The sequence below is a fragment of the Coregonus clupeaformis genome, chromosome 4 (assembly GCF_020615455.1).
Source record: "Coregonus clupeaformis isolate EN_2021a chromosome 4, ASM2061545v1, whole genome shotgun sequence".
Classification (NCBI taxonomy): Eukaryota; Metazoa; Chordata; class Actinopteri; order Salmoniformes; family Salmonidae; genus Coregonus; species Coregonus clupeaformis.
This window is the reverse complement of record NC_059195.1, coordinates 16,778,753-16,795,231: the sequence shown is the minus strand read 5'-3', so window position 1 is coordinate 16,795,231 and position 16,479 is coordinate 16,778,753. Positions and strand designations below refer to the sequence as shown.

The 16,479-nt window shown below is 41.0% G+C and overlaps 1 protein-coding gene across 2 annotated transcripts; it reads left to right on the top strand.

Annotated features, from left to right (window-relative positions):
* Nucleotides 1-8,369: 8,369 nt before the first annotated feature.
* On the top strand, nt 8,370-13,906 carry LOC121556094 (Golgi reassembly-stacking protein 2). Of its 2 annotated transcripts, none has more exons than XM_041869976.2 (10): nt 8,370-8,570; nt 9,013-9,093; nt 9,504-9,707; nt 9,862-9,948; nt 10,053-10,183; nt 10,271-10,403; nt 10,533-10,665; nt 11,262-11,348; nt 11,450-11,566; nt 13,258-13,906. In XM_041869976.2, the coding sequence occupies exons 1-10, from the start codon at nt 8,508-8,510 to the stop codon at nt 13,533-13,535; spliced, it is 1,314 nt and encodes a 437-aa protein (XP_041725910.1). In that variant the 5' UTR covers nt 8,370-8,507; the 3' UTR covers nt 13,536-13,906. The 2 variants fall into 2 exon arrangements, with proteins under 2 accessions (XP_041725910.1, XP_041725917.1); XM_041869983.2 differs by having other exon boundaries at nt 8,371-8,570; nt 10,533-10,656.
* The last annotated feature ends 2,573 nt before the right edge of the window (nt 13,907-16,479 follow it).

Genomic DNA, 16,479 nt, shown 5'->3' with positions numbered 1-16,479 from the left:
AGCAATGATGTGGCTTTAGGTGACAGACCTGCCTTTATGGACTCAGGTCAGCCATGGGGAACAGCAATGATGTGGCTTTAGGTGACAGACCTGCCTTTATGGACTCAGGTCAGCCATGGGGAACAGCAATGATGTGAGAGCAATTTGGAGCTGATTTACCTCACACTCGGCCTTTGCCACCCACCATCCATCCATCATCAGATGCAACTGAATGCAGTCATCTCAATGATGAAGTTGCATGTTCAAATACTCTGCATTTACAAAGTATGAATATTTCTGATTGCCCAAAAATGGAAGTTGCAATTCCACAGTACCAAAATCCAGTATGGCCAGTAAAAATTAACAATTCAGGTATTCTTTTCAACCATGGCCAATGAACTGATCAGCCCCCCACTCCCCCAGGCCAAAGATCTGGTATGAGCAAATGTGTGTGTATTTCCAGTGCCTTGTCCAAACTTTCCAAAGACTCTATGTGATTGTCATTCTCCATTCCTCAAATGAATCACCCTGGAGGGGAGTTTTATTGGCTGATCATCTCACAGCTGAGCTTTCACGAGGCCCTGCCGTGTACTCCAATCCTCCCATTAATCACACTTTGAAGATATTTCTCATAAAAAGCATCACACTGTGCTCCCTTTACATTTTTTTTTTCTCTCAGAGAAGCCCATTTCAAGGCTCTGCCTGGGTGCATTTTATTTGAATCCAGTGATACAGGAGCGGAGTGTTTCAGTGGTGCTAGGCGAGATACTACCCCCACCCCCTTGTGAGACACTCCTCTTTGTTTCACGGTTCACTGCCGTGATCATTATGGACGTGATGTCATTGAATGTTTCGTAAAGCAACACAAAATACAGGATTGGAAATTGAAATCATAAACCTTTCTTCTTTTCTTTGCATCAAAGTGTGTTAAATAAAGTGGTTAGTTGTTTGCATCAGTAATTGTGATAATATTGTCTGGCCTTAATTGAACTGATGCATGATTATAATTTGGAAGCAGGTGTCTGAGGCTCTTGAAATAATTGAAAGTTAATGAAAACAAAGGAGCTGCATTAACTGAACCAGCATTTGTATCATCCAATAATTGGCTCCTTTAGTCATCACAGTCCAGTGACTCAGCAGAGACGAATGGCTTCCCACAGTAAGTTACATTTTCAACTTACACTGGAACATAAATATTAGTCCTTGGACTTCTACACAATGCAAAATGTATCATCTCCAGACCTATATTAGCATCCCCAAGACTGTTTGAACAAAATGTCAATTTTAACAGAAACATGTAAGAGGAATATGTTCTAATTTGCATTGATGTCACAGCCTTTACATTCTCATTCATTTTTTTAAAGTTAACCAATCACAAATGCTTTGGAACAGCTCTCTGATATGGAGCATAAAATTCATATTGAATTGTTTTTCATATTGCTCCATCACCTTAATTTTAACCAAGCCCATCAATTCCAATTACAAGCATTATTAAGCTTTGATCAAGTCCAAAGCAGGCCTTTGAAAATAACAAGCATGGCTGATTTCCTCTCTATTTTCTCAGTCTCTCGGGGTAGACTGTCTATGAACACCAGACTGTGAAATGCCTGCTGTCTAACTGGCCACTGGGATGACCACCCTCCATTTCACACCATCCACAATTACAACTTATCTGTGCCCAACACACTGCCTATGAGGAGATGGTGGTCCTAAAAAGGCTTTAGTTTTCCTGTCCAGTTGAAAATGAACCAAACCCAAGGTTCAATCGGAATTAATTTAGCTGACCTCTGGTTTTTAATTATTCTATAAATCATTTACTGGTAGTTTGTCAGAATGTGTCCAGATATGGTATTGGTTTCATGTGCTTGTAATACAATCTTTCCATCGATTTTGTGGGATATTGATATTTGTGATGATTTGTGCTTTAGAGAGGTCTTAGATGCAGCATCTTCCTCCTAACCATAGCACAGGGAGTTTCCTCTCAACAGTATCTCTTTGCACCTCCAGCGTCCTCATGTGGTCACTGAGGTCCCAGACATTTTCCACACCATAGGGTTCTTCCCTATCCCCCCTCAACTATAGAGCTCTCCTCTCATATCTATCCATGAGTCTAGTCATTGGGTTCCTGATGTGCCAGATCCATCTCCCACCCTGGGGAATCACTGTCACATTATGCTCCTGATAGATACTGACATTCCCATTGTGCGCGGCTAGTCTAATGAAATGGTGATGATGATATTGACGGGGGCTCATTGCCATGCCACCCCCTTTTCGGTCTCTCTCTCTTTCATGCACGCACGCACGCACACGTACTCCATAAATAGCCTCTTAATAAAGACCATATCTTCTTAAATGTTGCTAAACATGTTTATTTTCATCCATGCCTCTATTCCAAAACTCTAGGCCAAGTGGAGAGGAGTGTATTATATTGTCATAATCATAGTTTATTCATTTCTTCTTTTGCAGATATATAAAAACGGCAATATCTCTCAGTTAAGGGTGTTTTAGCAGTGATGGTAACAATGACATTAATTATCAAACTGGGGGCCTGGGCTTTTCACTCATAATGCAATGATCATAGTTCACAATTATCTAAATAGCCTCTTATTGACCTTGTGGTTCACTCCCAGTGCAAGGCTTGATTTGTCTTGGCAGAAAGCAAATGTATAAGTGCAAGATGAATAGTGCATCGACAGCAACTTGTTCATTTCTTTGGCTATAGTGTCTGAACCCCTAATGGGGCTCTTGTTAAAGTTGAGAAAGACTGCTAGTAAATGTCTCTCTTAGACAGTTTCTAACGGCAATTAGTGTTTGCCAAGAGCAATTACACTGCAGCCATGCCCCTGTATGCTGATTACCATCATGTACTTTATAGGAACAAGAGGACCCACGGAATGTGACAGTAATGCAGTGCTCAGCCTCACTCTAACATGGTTCAGTGTTTCTAACATGAGGAGGGCTGACACTGCCAGGGTACTAATTATGAGCCATGAACTGGCCTTGCAGGGTACACGATGTCAGTGGTTGAAATGAAAATAATAAACAGTGATAACTGTGTGATAAACATTTCACCAGCATGAACCTGTACTGAACTGCCAGCTAAACACAGACTTTTCTCTCCCTCTCTGAGGAGGACTTTATCTCTGCCTCCCAGCACAGTATGTCTGTAAGATACAGCTCCTCTAACCACAGGCTCCCTTTATTTTGACAGTCTTCTCTTCCCCGGGGTAATGACCTGTCACCGAGGATTCATTAAGTTTATGTCATTAAAATACAAACCCGCTGCAGTGCACAATTCAATTCATTTTTTACACTCGGTCTGATTATGCCTGCAATCACTAAGCTCTGTCAGAATATGTTTGGAAGGCTCTCATTAGCTTCACTACTGGACCACAAGCAGAGAGCCAAAGCCAGACAGGAAGGAGATCATGGCTGGCGAGCACAGCTCTGGAAGATCCATTCACCATCATGACAGGCCAGGCCAGGCAGTTGGTGTGGTCAGCATGGCAGCCCAGAGAAGAGACAGCTCTTTGCCACGTGGTGCACGCTGAAGGATCAAACATGTGGACTGCCACATTTAACCCAGAGGTAATGTATTTGCTCTGCTCTAAAGAGTATTGTAACCCTTACCATAAATTAAAATATTGGTCATCTGATCTACCTACTAATTTTCTTGTCCAGATTGTTGCCAGTTCATAAGTAAAATATACTCATTTATTTTACAGGCTTCTGTGTTTAGCATTCGCTAGTATTGACATTCCCAAACTTTTTGGGTCCTTCTTCAGTAGTATTCACCATGAAAATGTTGACTCTCACAAAACGTCCAGGTCTGTTTCCTGAAAACTCCCCAGAGTATATTTTATTGTACTGTAAAAATTGATTTTCAGGTACACTAAGAATACTATATTTCCTTGGTCCAGACTTGCAGTGTAAATCACTTGGAGGACTGAATGGGTATAAATCTGTGACAGCCACATAGAGCGGCCCTGAGAGGAATGATGATTGCAGGGACTTAAGGCGTCAGCATGCTGCTAGTGAAATACTGAGTTTATTTATTTACTTCTAGTAGGATAGTGTCATTGTAGACACTAGACCGAGAATTGTTCACTGATTAAAAGTAATAGGGCCAAAAACTGTAATGTCACAAATGTAATACTTTAGCACAATATATGAATCATATGTATAAATAAAAAAAGTATTACCATAGTACTGAATTCAAGAATTGCAAATGCAGTATGCCTATAAAGGCACACATATTGTATTAATTTCTGTCCAGGAATGCAGATTAAGAATGATTTAATTCTTACAGTTGATCAGAGTCAGTGCTACGTGAGCCATGGTGATCATATTGCCAGGACCACCCATACGTAAAAATGTATGCACACATGACTGTAATTCGCTTTGGATAAAAGCGTCTGCTAAATGGCATATTATTATTATTATTATTATTATTATTAAAATACTTGTAGAAGGACAGAATTATTGTTGTCCTCCCAGCCTTGAAAGCATTGGCTATAAGGTGAATGCACCAATTTGTAAGTCGCTCTGGATAAGAGCGTCTGCTAAATGACGTAAATGTAAATGTAAATGTAGACCATTTTGAATATAATGTGTAAAAGGCGAGGGCAGATAATGACTATCTCTTTCTAGTATATGATGGGTGTAGTGCTTTGAAGTGGGGGTAATTTGGCCTCAAAATCAGAGCACAAAGGTATCCTTCCGCTGTGGAGATTTTGTTCCCAGTATGATAAATTGTCCCCCTTATAATGGCAAAAGGCCAGTAAGATGGAACTTTTACAACCACAGAGTTTATAGAGGCCTAGCCTAACATGCAGTACAATAAGCTACTGAATCCTTTCATAGATATCCTTCTTTGTAAGATAAATAATAAGCTTCCTTTAAAGTTAATGTATTTGCTTAATCAATACATTAATGTTTTGTACAATACAAATAAAGGTAATTGACTAGATGTATAGGTTTAATATTGATTAGTAAGTCTAATCTCTGATATTGAGAGATTCATTTCACTATCCAAACAACCCCCTGCATTTGGCAGATGTTTATCCAGTCCGCCACATTGGTTGATTCATCTCAGCTGTATTATTGTATAAACAAAATCAATGCTTTTCTGCTTTGTTTAATTTCACACCCCAACAAGAGTGGAAACAGTTGTTTACCTGTAATATAATTTTCACTCCAACATATAGGCTACTAAGTAATTTTGTTCACAGCAAGAGGCTGCTGTGGAAAGCTACTCTAGATCAGAGTATATCAAGTTGATCACATGGACATTCATACTGAAGGAGCTGCTCATGATTGACGAGTGGAAGCACAACCCTGAATAACTTTATTTCAAATTATATGATAAGACCTGCATCACAGAGATATTCAATTATGTATTCATTAATCTGTGCAACCCACGTTCCTTATGATAGTGATCTTCTCCCTTATCACCACACGATCCTCTTACCTTAGCCTTGTCCACTCCTGCTCTGAGATGACAACAATATGCAGTGCTCCTCCCAATGATGGTACTGAACAGCACCATCCAGCACCTATGGAATCAACAACCATGTTGTTGTTTTCATTTACAATGTTTATGTCAGGTCGTCTATCATCCAACTGTTCAACATGAAATTCCTTTCTCATCAAAAGTAAGACCTGGAACATGATGGAACATCATGAGACACATTGATAAGGTTCCACTTGGCACACCTGTTTTGTGATGATTCCCCAATCATGAGATACACTGCCTTCAGAAATGTTTCATACCACTTGACTTGTTCCACATTTTGTTGTGTTACAGCCTGAATTCAAAATGTATTAAATATTTAAAAAATGGTCACCCATCTACACACACTACCCCATAATGACAAAGTGAAAACATGTTTTTAGAAATTCTTGCAAATGTATTGAAAATGAAATACAGAAATATCTCATTTACATAAGTATTCACACCCCTGAACCAATACATGTTAGAATCACCTTTGGCAGCAATTATGTCTGTGAGTCTTTCTGGGTAAGTCTCTAAGAGCTTTGCTCTTATTGTACAATATTTGCACATTATTATCTTTACAATTCTTCAAGCTCTGTCAAGTTGGTTGATGATCAAAGCTAGACAGCCATTTTCAAGTCTTGCCATAGATATTCAATTAAAGTCAAAACTGTAACTGGGCTCCTCAGGAACCTTCAATGTGGTCTTGGTAAGCAACTCCAGTGTATATTTGGCCTTCTGTTTTATATTATTGTCCTGCTGAAAGGTGAATTTGTCTCCCAGTGTCTGTTGGAAAGCAGACTGAACCAGGTTTTCCTCTAGGATTTTGCCTGTGCTTAGCTCTAATTCATTTATTTTTATCATAAAGAACTCCCTAGTCCTTGCCAATGACCATACCCATAGCATGATGTAGACACCACCATGCTTGAAAATATGAAGAGTGGTACTTAATGATGTGTTGTGTTGGATTTGCCCCAAACATAGCGCTGTAAGTCGCTCTGGATAAGAGCGTCTGCTAAATGACTAAAATTTAAATGTAAACGTATTCAGGACATAAAGTTAATTTCTTAGCCACATTTTTTGCAGTTTTACTTTAGTGCCTTGTTGCAAACAGGATGCATGTTTTGGAATATTTGTATTCAGTACAGGCTTCTTTCTTTTCACTCTTTCACTTAGATTAGTATTGTGGAGTAACTACAATGTTGTTGATCCATCCTCAGTTTTCTCCTATCAAAGCCATAAACTCTGTAACGGTTTTAAAGTTACCATTGGCCGCATGGTGAAATCCCTGAGCGGTTTCCTTCTTTTCCGGCAACTGAGTTAGGAAGGACGTCTGTATCTTTGTAGCGACTGGGTGTATTGATACACCATCCAAAGTGTAATTAATAACTTCACCATGCTCAAAGGGATATTCAATATTTTTTTTTTTTTTTTTTACCCATCTACCAGTAGGTACCCTTCTTTGCAAGGAATTGGAAAACCTCCCTGGTCTTTGTGGTTCAATCTGTTTTTGAAATTCACTGCTCGACTGAGGGACCTTACAGATAATTGTATGTGTGGGGTACAGAGATGGGGTAGTCATTCAAAAATCATGATAAACACAATTATTGCACACAGAGTGAGTCCATGCAACTTATTATGTCACTTGTTAAGCTTTTTACACCTGAACTTATTTATGTTTGCCATAACAAAGGGGTTGAATACTTATTGACTCAAGACATTTCAGCTTTACATTTTTAATTAATTTGTAAAAAGTTCTAAAAACATAATTCCACTTTGACGTGATGGGGTATTGTGTGTCGGCCAGTGACACCAAATCTAATTTTAATCAATTTTAAATGCAGTCTGTAACACAACAGAATGTGTAAAAATACTAGGGGTGTGAATAGTTTCTGAAGGCACTGTCTAATTCTAAAACATGGAAAATAGCCAATGCAAGGTGATTTAACATTATATGCCCTTCACATGAACATCTTTTTTCTTTAGAGTGACCTTAAATAACCATTAAATAATAGCATAACAATTGTATAGCCGGCCGCGACCGGGAGACCCATGGGGTGGCGCACAATTGGCCCAGCGTCGTCCAAGGTAGGGGAGGGAATGGCCGGCAGGGATGTAGCTCAGTTGGTAGAACATGGCGTTTGCAACGCCAGGGTTGTGGGTTCGATTCCCACGGGGGGCCAGTATGAAAAAAAAATCATGTATGCACTCACTAACTGTAAGTCGCTCTGGATAAGAGCGTCTGCTAAATGACCAAAATGTAAATGTATAAATGCATAGCCTACTAAACTGCTCAGAAGGGGTCTTTCCTGAGTTACTTTTTTGTTTTCTTTGTAACTTTCCATATCACACACATTCGTTTGTTTAACTGGATAAAATCGTATTTAAAATAACACATTGAACACACAACAAAGCTACAAGGTTTTAGTACCTTTTATTTTTGATGATGCCAGAACCCAAAGACAGTACAGTATGAAGATAGGCAGAAACTGCTTCTCCAATAGAAATCCTCGATCACGCTTGTATGCGATGTCATGGCGACGTTGGCTAGCTAAGCGCAAGCGCAGAAAAACGTCAACGGTTGTCTTGCGCCAAACTGCGCCTGTGCATGCCGTCAAATAAAAGGCACTCCTTCAATATATAGTTGTTTTTGACGAAAATGAAAACGTGTCAGTTTGTCAATTTCACAAGGTTGGAGTAATAACATGTTCAACTACTCAAGACACTGGCTCGAATCTAAATTGTGCTTTTAGATATCGAGAAAATTAACAACAAAGGAACAATGTTTCACTTATCTTATTGACCTCTCAAACCCCAAACCGCGGCCTTGTCTGCTTGGCAAGCGTTCCCGGAAGTCTCGCGATGTTGTGTCTCTGGGTTTAGAAACTCTCTCTTGCAGTGTACCGGAAGTGTTGCTATGTAGGCAATTTTGCCTATCTTTAGCATTATTCCGGAAACTGAGGAAAATAATAGCTACTGTGGCTAGCCAGCTAATCGCAGTTTCCCCACAAAAATATCCAGGGTTCGAGGAGACATGGGGGGAGCACAGAGCATCGAAATACCTGGAGGAGGATCCGAAGGTTATCACGTCCTCAGAGTATGGATCTTTGTTAGCACATGGGGTCATGCTAAACCACGAGCTGTAACTGGGATATCTGATAATGTGAACAACAGAGAAATGCTTGTCAACAGACTGAATGATGTTGCGGCCTTCAGGTTGCTGTAGCCTGTCAGTGTGTAGTTTAGGGGCTTCCTATGAGTAATTCACCACATGTTTGCCGTTCAGAAAACAAACAGTGTGTAGTGTAACCAATTAAACAGAGCAATGTCTGACAACGAGTGACAACCTGCTAGCTGATTTGGCTAGCTTGCCAGCCAGCCATGAAGCTAGGCCATCACTTGACTTGAGGAACCGGTCTGTCAATGTGCAGTGACGGGGTGTGATGTCCTTTCAATCCAGAACACATTTGCAAAGGGCGCTCTAAAAGTGTAATATAATATGAATATGCCATGTGCAAACCTCCTGTCTCAATTTGCAGGTGCAAGAGAATTCCCCTGGTCATCGTGCAGGATTGGAACCATTCTTTGACTTTATTATTTCCATCAGTGACACAAGATTGGTAAGCTGTCATTTCTCGAATTATCTACCTCCTGTATCTGTCAGATCCCTTGCAGCTCAAATATTTTCAAAGCCAGGGATACAAGACAACCAATAGGTGGACTAACTTTGTTTACAGGTGATGCACTTTAACATGGTTGTGACTAGGTAGTTACAACCAGAAGTTACTTTTTGTAGCAGGTTAGGAGAGCATTTTACCTAACCCTAGCCCTTTTCCTAACCCTAACCTAATTATCCTGATCCTGCTACATTCATTCTCTAAACCTGCTGTATAAGTTATCCTAACCTGCTGTGTAAGTTCTCCTAACCTGCTGTGTAAGTTCTCCTAACCTGCTACGAAAAGTCACATCGTAGCTGTATACCACCTAGTCAAAACCCTTTAACATCTGCTAACGTCTTCATTTTTGTCAGAACAAAGATAATGACACGTTAAAAGACATGCTGAAGGTGAATGTGGAGAAACCCATCAAGATGCTGGTATACAGCAGCAAGACACTTGAGCTGAGGGAGACAACAGTCACACCCAGCAACATGTGGGGAGGCCAGGGGCTGCTGGGTGTCAGCATCCGATTCTGCAGCTTCGAAGGAGCCAATGAGAATGTCTGGCATGTTTTGGTGAGTGAATCGCCTTGAAGTTTAGAGCTGTGGACATGAATGAATGTAAAACTGGAAATGCCATGATGTGTAGCCTAATCATGATGTGAAGACTTTCAGTAACCAGAGTGCATTTATTTACAATATCGGTCTGTATTCTATTTCTTGTCCTCAGGAAGTGGAGCCAAATTCTCCTGCAGCCCTGGCTGGTTTGAGACCACACACTGACTACATCATAGGTGCAGACACTGTCATGAACGAGGTATGTGGAATGCCTTTCTTTAGTGACAATTCAATTATGTTCTCCCTACACTAAGCTGTTGATGATGATGATTGTTATAGTGTTTGACTTTGGTTTCCCCGCAGTCTGAAGATCTCTTCTCCCTCATTGAAACGCATGAAGGGAAAGGGCTTAAGTTGTATGTGTATAACACTGACACGGACAACTGTCGGGAGGTGGTCATCACTCCAAACTCTGAGTGGGGGGGAGAGGGCAGGTATGGCATTGACATTTGTTGTTAATTCATTTAGCTGACATGCCGATAGGCTGCCTCGTAGCACACTAACTCTCTGCCCTTATTCAGCCTAGGCTGTGGGATTGGCTATGGCTACCTACACAGGATACCCACACAGCCATTTGAAGAGGGTAAGAAGATCAGTTTCCCTGGACAGATTCCAAGTGAACCGGTTTCCCCACTCAAAGATGGCTTCACAGAGGTAAAACATTTTTGTAAATTACCGACTTCTTTTCACTCCCAATACCGGCCAGTCACATGAGGGAATTTGTATACAATGAGAATATTCTACAGCTCCAGGTGTTGATCCCAGTTTTAATTTGTCCCTCAGGTTCAGCTCTCTGCTGTCAGTCCTCAACCTGCAGTGCCTTCTGCTCCTACTGGGTTGGAACAACATCTCTCTGACCTGTCAATCAGCTCAGCTCCTCCCACTGTCCCAAACACTCTACAAACAGGTGTGCTAGGTATCACTACTCTTCATTTAGATGCATATTGCTTACTGACTTGATATCACCACGTAAAAGATTAGTATACTAGGTGATGACAGAGGAAGGGCCAAAAAATTGTCAAAGACTCCAGTCACCCAAGTCGTAGACTGTTCTCTCTGCTACCGCACGGCAAGCGGTACCGGAGTGCCAAGTCTAGGTCCAAAAGGCTCCTTAACAGCTTCTACCCCCAATCCATAAGACTGCTAAACAATTAATCAAAAGGCCACCCAGACTATTTACATTGACACCCCCCTCCTTTGTTTTTACACTGCTGCTACTTGCTGTTTATTATCTATGCATAGTCACTTTACCCCTACCTACATATACAAATTACCTTGACTCGGTACTGGTACCCCCTGTATATAGCCTCGTTATTTTATTGTGTTACTTTTTATTTTATTTTTTACTTTAGTTTATTTAGTAAATATTTTCTTAACTATTTCTTGAACTGCATTGTTGGTTAAGGGCTTGTAAGTAAGCATTTCACGGTAAGGTCTACACCTGTTGTATTCGGCGCATGTGACAAATAAAAATGGATTTGATTTGATTACGATGGTTTGTGTTTGTCCAAGGAGTACCTACTGTACCACTGTTGCCTAGCCAAGTCGGCCCCCTGCTAAGCACTGTACCTCCAATCCTCCCTGCTACCACGTTACCAGGTATGTGTTAGACACGGTTCTAGTTTGGTAACAATATTATCCTGCATGTATAATTTGCATGTGGCTTTGTGTATTTAATTATATTCATATTTCCTGTACAGGTCTAATGTCGTTACCCGGAGGCCTACCTCCCCTTCCCAACCTGCCCAATTTGAATTTCACTTTGCCAGACTTCGGCACTGTATCGTTACCAGGTATTGGAGGGATGCCACCAGCAGGTACTGTCAATGTTTTCAAGATTCTTTGATGGTTTTTAAGATGTACAGTACCAGTCAAAAGTTTGGACACACCCACTCATTCAAGATTTTTTTTCTTCTACATTGTAGAATAATAATAGTGAAGACATCAAAACTATGAAATAACACATATGGAATCATGTAGTAACCAAAAAAGTGTTAAACAATTCAAAATATATTTTCTATTTTAGATTCTTCAAAGTAGCCACCCTTTGCCTTGATGACAGCTTTGCACACTCTTGGCATTCTCTCAACCAGCTTCATGCGGAATGCTTTTCCAACAGTCTTGAAGGAGTTCCCACATGTGCTGAGCACTTGTTGGCTGCTTTTCCTTCACTCTGCGGTCTAACTCATCCCAAGCCATCTCAATTTGGTTGAGGTCGGGGGATTGTGGAGGCCAGGTCATCTGATGCAGCACTCCATCACTCTCCTTGGTCAAATAGCCCTTACACAGCCTGGAGGTGTGTTTTGGGTCATTGTCCTGTTGAAAAACAAATGATAGTCCCACTGAGCACAAACCAGATGGGATGGCGTATCGCTGCAGAATGCTGTGTTAGCCATGCTGGTTAAGTGTGCCTTGAATTCTAAATAAATCACAGACAGTGTCACCAGCAAAGCCCCCCCACACCACCTCCTCCATGCTTCACAGTGGGAACCACACATGCGGAGATAATCCGTTCACCTACTCTGCGTCTCACAAAGACACAGCGGTTGGAACTAAAAATCTCAAATTTAGACTCATCAGACCAAAGGACAGATTTCCACCGGTCTAATGTCCATTGCTCGTGTTTCTTGGCCCAAGCAAGTATTTTCTTCTTATTGGTGTCCTTTAGTAGTGGTTTCTTTGCAGTAATTCGACCATGAAGGCCTGATTCACACAGTCCCCTCTGAACAGTTGATGTGTCTGTTACTTGAACTCTGAAGCATTTATTTGGGCTGCAATTTCTGAGGCTGGTAACTCTAATGAACTTATCCTCTGTAGCAGAGGTAACTCTGGGTCTTCCTTTCCTGTGGCAGTCCTCATGAGAGCCAGTTTCATCATAGCGCTTGATGGTTTTTGCGACTGCACTTGAAGAAACGTTCAAAGTTCTTGAAATGTTCTGCATTGACTGACCTTCATGTCTTAAAGTAATGATGTACTGTCGTTTCTCTTTGCTTATTTGCCACTGCTAAATGACTAAAATGTCAATTTGAGCTGTTCTTGCCATAATATGAACTTGGTCTTTTACCAAATAGGGCTATCTTCTGTATACCACCGCTACCTTGTCACAACACAGCTGGTTGGCTCAAATGCATTAAGAAGGAAATAAATTCCACAAATTAACTTTTAACAAGGCACACCTGTTAATTGAAATGCATTCCAGGTGACTACCTCATGAAGCTGGTTGAGAGAATGCCAAGAGTGTGCAAAGCTGTCATCAAGGCAAAGGGTGGCTACTTTGAAGAATATAAAATATATTTTGATTTAACACTTTTTTTGGTTACTACATGATTCCATATGTGTTATTTCATAGTTTTGATGTCTTCACTATTATTCTACAATGTAGAAAGTAGTACAAATAAAGAAAAACCCTTGAATGAGTAGGTGTGTCCAAACTTTTGACTGGTACTGTATGTTTATTTGAATACTACTTTCAGTAATATTGCTAAAATGTTCCACCTATGTTCCTCAGGTTTCCCTCCATTGGCCCCTCTTCCTCCCCTAAATCTATCCATGCTCAACTCCCAGCTGCCCCTGGTCCCAGGGGTAACTCTGCCTCCATCTGAGTTCACTCTTCCACCTGTCTCCGCAAGCATCAAAGTCTCCTATGAGCAGAGACCTGCCCTCATGCTGAATGCAAAATCCTCCAGTGCCCCAGTGGTCATTGACACATTGACAGAAACACTCCTCCCTACACCAGTGGCCTCCTTTGAACCAACAGAAGCAGCAGTGACCTCTGAGTCCTCCTAACAGAGAACCATCTACCAACAAGCTCTATTGTATTTAAAACTCAACAATAAATAATCTGGAAACACTTCTAGTTGTACTACTGAAACTATGGTTGCACCCCTAATTCTCCACTATTTTCTAAAAGTGTGTATACTTGCACACTTCCTGTCATGGATTTACATGCTCTGGATTGGTGTAATCATTGGCGAGTGTGTTTTTTCCCCCCACTGTTAAATTCATGATGGGAAGTGTGCAGCCAAGTGCACACTGGAAAAAGGGTGTAGAATCATGATGTAGCCATGGTTGTTGAAACAACAGCAAGAGTCCTCAGAAGGATGGGAGAATTGTGTGAGAGACCCACTTTAGTAAATTGATACTGCATTACAACAAGCTACGGTCTCTATTCAATCTGTGTTGCGGAAGTTCAGCTTTACAGCGTGATATAAATTTAAAGGCAATGTTCCTTTAGTGGAGACTGTATTCACGGTAAACGCTGCATACAGTGGGGAAAAAAACGTATTTAGTCAGCCAACAATTGTGCAAGTTCTCCCACTTAAAAAGATGAGGCCTGTAATTTTCATCATAGGTACACGTCAACTATGACAGACAAATTGAGAAAAAATCCAGAAAATCACATTGTAGGATTTTTAATGAATTTATTTGCAAATTATGGTGGAAAATAAGTATTTGGTCACCTACAAACAAGCAAGATTTCTGGCTCTCACAGACCTGTAACTTCTTCTTTAAGAGGCTCCCCTGTCCTCCACTCGTTACCTGTATTAATGGCACCTGTTTGAACTTTTTATCAGTATAAAAGACACCTGTCCACAACCTCAAACAGTCACACTCCAAACTCCACTATGGCCAAGACCAAAGAGCTGTCAAAGGAACCAGAAACAAAATTGTAGACCTGCACCAGGCTGGGAAGACTGAATCTGCAACAGGTAAGCAGCTTGGTTTGAAGAAATCAACTGTGGGAGCAATTATTATGAAATGGAAGACATACAAGACCACTGATAATCTCCCTCGATCTGGGGCTCCACGCAAGATCTCACCCCGTGGGGTCAAAATGATCACAAGAACGGTGACCAAAAATCCCAGAACCACACGGGGGGACCTAGTGAATGACCTGCAGAGAGCTGGGACCAAAGTAACAAAGCCTACCATCAGTAACACACTACGCCGCCAGGGACTCAAATCCTGCAGTGCCAGACGTGTCCCCCTGCTTAAGCCAGTACATGTCCAGTCCATGACTGATCCGTGTAAAGGAAAGAATGAATGGGGCCATGTATCGTGAGATTTTGAGTGAAAACCTCCTTCCATCAGCAAGGGCATTGAAGATGAAACGTGGCTGGGTCTTTCAGCATGACAATGATCCCAAACACACCGCCCGGGCAACAAAGGAGTGGCTTCGTAAGAAGCATTTCAAGGTCCTGGAGTGGCCTAGCCAGTCTCCAGATCTCAACCCCATAGAAAATCTTTGGAGGGAGTTGAAAGTCCGTGTTGCCCAGCGACAGCCCCAAAACATCACTGCTCTAGAGGAGATCTGCATGGAGGAATGGGCCAAAATACCAGCAACAGTGTGTGAAAACCTTGTGAAGACTTACAGAAAACGTTTGACCTGTGTCATTGCCAACAAAGGTATATAACAAAGTATTGAGAAACTTTTGTTATTGACCAAATACTTATTTTCCACCATAATTTGCAAATAAATTCATTAAAAATCCTACAATGTGATTTTCTGGAATTTATTTTCTCATTTTGTCTGTCATAGTTGACATGTACCTATGATGAAAATTACAGGCCTCTCATCTTTTTAAGTGGGATAACTTGCACAATTGGTGGCTGACTAAATACTTTTTTTCCCCACTGTATGTGAGCTCAAAGTAGCAATCAGCAGTAGAAACAATAATGCGTGCTCCCCACCCATTTTGGGAAAAAGCTGAGGGATGGGGCTGGGGAAATGTAACCACTCAAATTCATAGACAGAGCTATGATGCATGGACTGACTGTCCATGATATCAAAATTATAGTTTTAACCACGTTTTGAGGCTGTGTGTGTTTACAAACATTGGAGTAAAACAAGCTTATATTTCAACTATGGTAACCCATAAAGAACCTGAACTCTGCTCATGAGGCATTTAAAAGTTATATTCTCCAAGAATCAATAGGTCCATATCAATTTAAGTCCAAAAATTCTAATCGCGGAATCTAATGCTTCAGCTTGTACAAAAAGTACTAAAACAATGAATATGAATGAGTGTGTAATTGAATCATCCCTTTCTTGATTAAATGGGTGTATTTTTCGTCTTGTACTCTTTGTATGAGTTCACACTCATACTTTTAAAACCACAGGGTGTCAGTGTAGGACCACAATGAAATGTGACATTGTTCAGCTGAGTATATTCCTTTGCAATGGGATTGTTCATTGCGCACTCACAATTACAAAGTTCGTGAAGTGTACATGTTGGGTAAAAAATATTCATTACGGATACGTCATACTTTATATGCAAATGAAACACTCATGTTTGTTGCTAAAGATCCAAGTAGGTTCAAACAATTATTCCCCAAATGAAGTTCAAAAGTGTTACATGGAAATGTGCACGATTCACCACTCTGTAGGCCTAATGCACGTAGCATAGGGTCTATTGAGCCCTTCAACATTTTGTGCTAAGTTTTTCGATGGTCAGTGGAACAGAAGATATTGGTGCTGGCTCCCAGTTGCTGCTAGCATTAGAACCAACGCAAGCCTACTGTCTTATTGGGCAGTGTAAGGAACTCCATCATACCCACAAATAACCTGACGGTCACCTAGCTCTTCATTCCCCATCTCGTCGGTCGCAGATGCCTGACCGCAACGACAAGGTGTACTCATCCTACTTTTATCTTCCCCCGTTTCAATAATGACGCCCTTATCCATCAAAATATACACAAGTCAATGGAACACAGGCGCACTTCTCCCACC

Excerpts from the sequence above, each read along its gene's own strand:
- LOC121556094 (XM_041869976.2), top strand. The coding sequence starts at position 8,508 with ATGGGGGGAGCACAGAGCATCGAAATACCTGGAGGAGGATCCGAAGGT. Across the intron at positions 8,571-9,012 it reads AAGGTTATCACGTCCTCAGA|GTGCAAGAGAATTCCCCTGG; the intron begins GTATGGATCTTT and ends CTCAATTTGCAG. Across the intron at positions 11,349-11,449 it reads CCCTGCTACCACGTTACCAG|GTCTAATGTCGTTACCCGGA; the intron begins GTATGTGTTAGA and ends TTTCCTGTACAG.